Consider the following 7,500-nt stretch of genomic DNA (forward strand, 5'->3'; position numbering starts at 1 on the left):
CAGACTGAATGCCGATATTATCTATGCCTTACGGAAAGAAGGAACTGGATATATATAATCATGCTCAAGTATGATTGGATCATAATTGTGATGATTTCCTTTCCTCATTGCGGCAAAGTGGTTCCACCCACCAGGCAAGTCACAGAAGGGCCAACAATGTATATATATAGTACAGTCGGCTGTTGTTCAGTGTCTGGACAGATGGAGCCTTGGCTGGTGTCTGGGTGTTTGTCGATACTATACACTATCATCACGACACTCCCATACGCGGCTCTTGAGTCGTCCGGTGATACGAGTGGTGGGCTATCATTTTCTCCCTTTTCCTGATGGTCTAATGCCTCTCTGACTTATCAATATCCACCTGTGTGTGTGTGTGTGTGTGTGTGTGTGTGTGTGTGTGTGTGTGTGTGTGTGTGTGTGTGTGTTGCTTCCATTCCTATCTGAACAACACTACCCAACTAATCCATGTCTATATCTTATCTTCGATCTCAACAACTGTAAAGGATGGTCCACAAAGCTCTGTTCTTGATCTTCAACTGATCAATATATATATTTTATAAACCTTACCCCCTTTATCCTCCATCCCTTTTTCTGAACCGAAAGCGACGGCCATCGCTCTTTCTCTTTCCACAGCTCAGCTATATTTGGAACAGACATGCTTTTTACCTCAAAGATAACACAGTTGTCTGCAGGCTTTCACATATTATCTGAAAACTTCCTTGAGTCGTTTCAGCTCCAGTCTCCATTCTGCACTGCATGCAATTACCTAGCCTCCTGTTGTGTTAACACTTTTAAATCTCTATCCTGTTTAAGAGGGAGAGAGGGGGAGGGGGAAAGAGGGAGACAGAGGAGAAGATACAGGGGAAAGAAAACAGAGAGAGAGACAGACAGAAACAGAAAGAGGATGGACAGATAGAGTAGATAGACAGGTAGATAGAAGGATATATTGATGGACAGAGAGAGAGAGAGAGAGAGAGAGAGAGAGAGAGAGAGAGAGAGAGAGAGAGAGAGAGAGAGAGAGAAAGAATGAATCTTTATCAAACGGTGGAGATACTAGCACACTGGCAGACTCACATACCTGCCGTTGTTCTGAGGGACACACGCATGTACACATAGAGATGTCGTTATACTCAGTAAATGAGAGAGAGAGTGGGTTGGGGTGGACAGAGACAGAGAGACTCAGAGAGGGTGGATAGAGAGAGTAGACAGATGGATAGAGAGATGAGAGAGAGACAGAGATAGAGAGACAGACAGACAGACAGTCAGACGTCACGCAACAGACACAGTGGGGTGAGAAAACAGTCACTCACTCACTCACTATCACACACACACACACGCACACGCACACACTGAGTCAAGACAGACAGATGTTGACAGGCAATTTCCGGAGGTTCCCTCCCCATCGAGTCCACACACACACACCGACAAGGTCCGTCAAATGTCTCCATGGCTTCCTCCCACCACCCAGTGCCATCAAGGACGCTTCAGACTCCCCCGTTCTGACCTGACGACAAGGTCTCATCGACTCCTGAACACACACCCTTCATCACTCCTATCACACACGCCGTAATTGACTTGTCCCGTTTACACTGTTTACTCAGGGCCCTAACAACACTCCCTTTTCATTTTTTTTCAGAAGTCGATGACTCATTTTTTATGTTATCAATATGTTGAGATGCATTTTCATTTCTTGATAATCTTTTATTTCATCCCCCCCCCCGACCCCCCGCCAACCCAGCCGCTTCTGGTTGGTTTAATTTCCTGTCACCTCGGCGTTGAATCATTTCTGTTTGACATCTGTTGTTTCCTGCTTGAAACTTTTATCAAGTTTAGTTGATTGTTTTGGCTGTTTGCTTTGCTGTTGTTTCTGGAAAACCACTTTAAACAGTGACGTAATGGTTACCGTACGGTACTCAGTACACCAGGACATAGAGCGTGTTGAGTTTCATGAACTGGATACATGTATCGATTATCGACTTTCAATGAAGATGAAGTAAGATTTATTCTTAGAACGACAATGCCCATTGTTTGCTGATCTTTTAAAATGACATTTCATTTTCAGTGCAATTTTTGGAGAGAAAAAAATTGACTAAGAAAACTGAACAGCTTTCCAGTGCAATGCCATTCATATTCCCATATTCCATTTATAGTCCATCCGATTTTATTTTTTTTTCGACTGCTATGCATTCTATTTTCTGAAGCAATTATATCCAGTCATAAAGGATTGCGCACGGGCAAAAAGAAACACACACAGTGACACACATTCTCTCTCGATCTCCCCCGACCCCTTCTCCCCGAGACATTCTCGTGATGCGCGCGCGCGCGCAAACACACACATCAGTCATAAAGGATTACGCACGGGCAAAAAGAAACACACACAGTGACACACACACTCTCTCTCTCGATCCCCCCCCCCCCCGCCCCCCCCCGACCCCTTCTCTCCGAGACATTCTCGTGATGCACATGCGCGCGCAAACACACACACATAAACACACACACACACACACACACACTTAATCAGTCAATTACGCACTGCTGAAAACCTTTTTATTTATTTCATATTTTTCATGGCGCCCCAATTGGAAAGAAAAAAAATTCCCGCGTCAGCAATACACAGATAGAGCGTGTGCCGTTTGGAACGCTGTCAAGAAAGAAACTCTTTCCCAAATAATGCTGCTTTTCTCACGTAGACCAGTGAAGCTAAATTAAGAAATAATTTCAGACACACCTGGTCGTCTTCTGAGAAAAGCTGGCAATCTTCTGTGTTCAGGGGCTGCAACTCTCAACTGGAAATTAACAATGAAGCCAGGTCGCGAAAGCAGCACTGACTTGAAGTTGTGTACCTTGCGAATGGAGAGAGTTACCACTCTTTACTATTTGTTAATCTGGCTGCAACTCTCACGTTCACTTGTGAACATGGCTACGAGGAGGCATTTTCGAGCTTGACCGTTTTTACCCCGCCAAATACGCAGCCATACTCGGGGGATGTACCCTCTAGTTATGTATATATATATATATATATATATATATATATATATATATATATATATATACATACATACACACACACACACACACACACATATATATATATATATATATATATATATATATTCTTGTTTCAATATCCTACCGAAGGTTGACATGGACTACGGGATCTTTAACGTGTGGAGTTGGACTTCTGCATGTGTACACTGATGATGGGGTTCATGCACTGGCTGGTCTGCACAGTATGTTGAGCTGGGAGATCGCGTGGGGGGGGGGGGGGGGGACACCTCCATCTTTAAACCCACCAAGCACCGTTACCGGGATTCGAACCCAGAACCATCGGACTGAAAGTCTAACGCTTAAACCCCTCGGTTTTGTTGCACCCGTTTAAAGCATGGCAATGAACACGAATATATATATTTTTTTTTTTTGCCCTGCAGGTTTTCCGGACAGGGTTTCCGTCCGTCATGCCAAGGTGGTATAAATTATTCATGCACACAAAGGAATGGTTCTTTGTCCATACTCTGTTGTCGAGAACTGGAGCTGGGGGTAGGTGGTCACAGGAACGAGGGAAAGATAAACGAATCTTGAAGAAAGAATGAAAGAAAACTGGGAAAGAAACGGATGTTGGGAGAAGACAGAAATGCCGGCAGAGAAAGAGAGTGGGAGGGGGAGCAAAGGATCGAGAGAGAAGAGAAGAAGGGTGGAAGGAATTATAGGAAAGGGAGAAGGCACGAAGGAAGGAAGGAAAGTAGAAAGGAAAGAAGTGTGTGTGTGTGTGCGCGCGCGCGCTCAACACCAGTGTGTATGTATCTTTTTGCTTGGTTTTGCACCAAACCTCTTTCTGCCCTCTGTACAAATGTGTGGCTTGTCGACACTACGGCAGCCACGAAGAGCTGGAGAAAATAACGTTATTCATCGCCAGAGCTGTACTGATGGTGTAGCTGTGAACGCCAAGAAGAAGAAGAAGAAGACTCCTGATCTGGGATGAAAAACGATCTTAACTCGTGGATCCCGCTTCCTGCTTCAGCTCTGTTCACAACAACTTCACTTATGTCCCCACAACACGTCCACCCCCTTCAATTAGATTAAACCAGCGAGGAAAAAAAACCTACACAACGTATCAGGTTCATATTGAAAATGACAGGCACGACTTGTGTTCCCCATTCCCCTCTCGTTCACTCGTTTATCTGCACCTCTGAGAATATGACTATCGTTAAAGGACACAGCACCACTTCTGTTTAATTCACTTCCCGTTACCCCCTTGATAAAAACAAAAACAACAACAAACAAAGAAAAACAACAACAAAAACAAACACCAGAAAACAAAAAATTTTAATCTTTTGTCTCTCCCCCCTCCAACCCTCTTGTCTCGGAGGAATTGTGAAATTCACCAAAGCACTCACAGCCAAGTTCTAAACATGAAGTATGCAGGAGATCTATTGGAGGGACCGACTCCATCCAATTGAAAGCAAGAGAAAAATGCAGATGGGATGCAGTGCATGGGTGGGAGTGACTGCTATTTTGTAATTCGCTGAAAAGGTTGTCACCACGGTCCATGACACGCATCACATAAGTGCATGTCTTTACACAGAAACAAAATACAGGGGAAACAAAACGTCAATGCGTAAATCCGTATCACACGGAAATATTTCCACTCACTGGATTGTTTCGAGAAGGCCAGATAGATCCGTTGTTATCAGACGCGCATTATATGTGTATATCTATCTATCTATCTATCTATATCTTATTACATGGATATAGAAAAAAAGATACCTAGATAGATGCATCCATCTCCTTGGAAATGATTTTCCGACATCTCACAATGATCCTGGAGGGGTGGGGGGAGGGGGGGGGGAAGAAAGAAAGAAAGAAAGAAAGAAAGGAAAGAAAGAAAATACAAAATACACTTAAAAAAGAGAGGATCCATTGGGACTTTATGGGCGTCACCTGGTAATGCGGTTCCAGGCAGTGTCACAAAAGCGATAGAAACTGGTTCATCTTTGTGCCACCCGACACTTACATTATCTGCTGTCACCTTTTTTCTGTAGACCTGTGTAAGCTATTTCCACAATGAGTTGGACTCCATCTATGCGGGATTCCCCCTTCTCAACTCGGCTCACGTTATCTCCCAAGAGAGAAGCAAGCCATCAACCGATGAAAAAAAGGGACAGGGGGTGGCGGGTCGGTGTGGGGAGGGAGGGAGAGAGACAGAGAGAGAGAGAGAGACAGACAGACAGACAGACAGACAGACACAGACAGAGACAAAGAGAGAGAACACGCAGGCAGACAGACAGACAGACAGAGAGAGAGATCACATACAAAGGGAGAGAGAGAGAGAGGGGGGCTGGGGGGGTACGAACCTCGAAGAAAGAAAGGAAGAAAAATGTCTGAAAAGAAACGGACGTAGGCGGGAAGACAGAGAGTTACAAACCAGGAGAGAGAGAGAGAGAGAGAGAGAGAGAGAGACGGGGGGACGTCGTGAAGAAAGAACTTGAGAAGGGAAGTAAAATGTCTGAAAGGAACCGATCGTATGGAGGAAGACAGAGACAAACCGGGAGACAGACGGGGAGTGGGGTGGGGAGGGAGGGGAGAAGGAGAGAGACAGAGAGGGGGGGAAGGGAGGAAGAGAGAGAGGGACAGAAAGAGAGACACACACAGAGAGGAGAGACAGAGCGAGAGAGAGAGAGGGAACGAATGAGGTAAGCGTTCAAAACAGCCACCGTGTGGTTTTTGCTCTGATTCATGCACCTGATCATGACTAGACGCCCAGCAGACGAAATGAAACATAACAGCACACCTTTGAAAAGAACACGTGATACATTTCATTAGCAGTAATGTATACTCTATATGTATTACTTGTTTGGTTTCTTGTTCACTCACCTTTTTCGTTAAGAGTTTGTAATGATAAAGCACACACACACACACACACACACACACACACACACACACACACACACATAATGCAGTGGGTTTTATGGCGAAATTTTGCCACGGGTTTAACTCTCTCGTTGTCGTGGGTTATTTCTCATCCGAATGACAAGCGTCCAGACCACTACTCAAGGTCTAATGGAAGGGGGCAGGGGGTGGGGGGTGGAGGGGGAGGCGAGAGAAAAGTCTGGCAAGCGTGGGATTCGATCCCATGAGCTCAGATCCTCTCGTTTCCTTTGCGGGCGCGTTACCGCCAGGATTACACTTCACTGAACAATACTGTGGAAGTGAGTACAGAATCTCGGGTTAAATATTTCAGAATACCCTCTGGCACTTCTCACACTGACGAGAACAGTGGAACATGCCAACGCTACACAAGTCAAAACAAAATTCAAGTTCCAAATTTAACCCGCCGATAACACGAATGCTCGTTAACAGCACGACACAAACCACATGGTATAAAATTCAAGCAATCCGAAAATTCCCACGTTCATCCCAATTTTTTCAGCATTACTACGCGTTGACGCAAATTGCTTCATCGCATTGCTGTGTTTAAATACTTAATGCCTTATGGCTGAAACTATTTCATTCAGTTACCAGCATTTGTGAGAAAATTAAACGTCGAAAAAAGGAATATATATAGAAAAGCACACAATCAGAATTTGTATCGCATAAAACCCATTAATGGGCGTCTGTTGAAGCAAGCACATATTTAAATTACTTGTACAGCGTAGCTGCCAATCCGTTCCTCAAAAGTTGCGATTAAACATAACTGAAGAACATAATATGAATAAAACGTAACTCTCTGGCGGTAAACAAAAATGATCAAAACGCGTTTCTTGCGCAACCAGCGTTGGTGGGTTGTGTACATCCTTGTAATGATATCATTATCATAAATATAGATCTTTATGACTAGATCGGGCAAGCCAGAAGCAACGAGAACATGGCTGTACAACAGGCTTACAATGGACAGGAGAAAGGAGGCGTCAACACCAGTACCTGAATGGCAGGAGAACAGCTTACAGCCTTGTTTAAAGCGGTGACACACGTTCATGTTTTTTCCACCACCGTCTGTCGCCGATAACCACCACGTCCTGTGAGTCAGAAATTGGAATATCCCGGGGTATATGTATCGTCTCTCCTCTCTTCTTTCTTTCCTTGCTGCTGTAGACTACTTTACGTCTGTCTTCTACAAAACGTCCCCCCTCGAAACCTTCAATGTTTAAAACGGTCCAAGTTTGTACAGTTTTACAAGCACCTGTCCAAAAGCCAGGAAGGCAGTTGCTATGACCTATTTCGTGCTGGGTGTTTTCTGCGCATGCAATGCCGCGGCCTTGCCAGTCCCTTTCCCTGTGTCAATTGACAGGTAGGGAGGGAGGAAGGGCCTGATATGTTGTGACTGTCTGGCCCACTGAAAAGCCTCCTGTGTGCAAGGCCTTTCAAATAAAATGTCAAAGGCGGCCGGTTGAAGTGTACTTGTCTGTTGTAAGAGGAAGGTTTTTTAACCTCCTCTGCGAGAGAGAGAGAGAGAGAGAGAGAGAGAGAGAGAGAGTTCTGATCTTACTTGGCCAGTAGTTATTT

At 44.7% G+C, this 7,500-nt stretch overlaps 1 protein-coding gene across 6 annotated transcripts in view; it reads right to left on the bottom strand.

Annotated features, from left to right (window-relative positions):
- Positions 1-7,500, bottom strand: part of LOC143276119 (uncharacterized) — a 355,742-nt gene that overhangs the window by 142,209 nt on the left and 206,033 nt on the right. Inside the window, exon 1 of one of the 6 annotated variants that reach the window (XM_076580525.1) lies at positions 6,919-7,257. The exons of the other annotated variants lie outside the window; for them this stretch is intronic. Within the exon in view, the coding sequence (XP_076436640.1) occupies positions 6,919-6,973 (55 nt within the window). The 5' untranslated portion in view covers positions 6,974-7,257. Of the gene's footprint in view, positions 1-6,918; positions 7,258-7,500 lie in introns of those variants that run through there. 6 annotated transcript variants of the gene reach the window in all.

The sequence above is a fragment of the Babylonia areolata genome, chromosome 31 (assembly GCF_041734735.1).
Source record: "Babylonia areolata isolate BAREFJ2019XMU chromosome 31, ASM4173473v1, whole genome shotgun sequence".
NCBI lineage: Eukaryota > Metazoa > Mollusca > Gastropoda > Neogastropoda > Buccinidae > Babylonia > Babylonia areolata.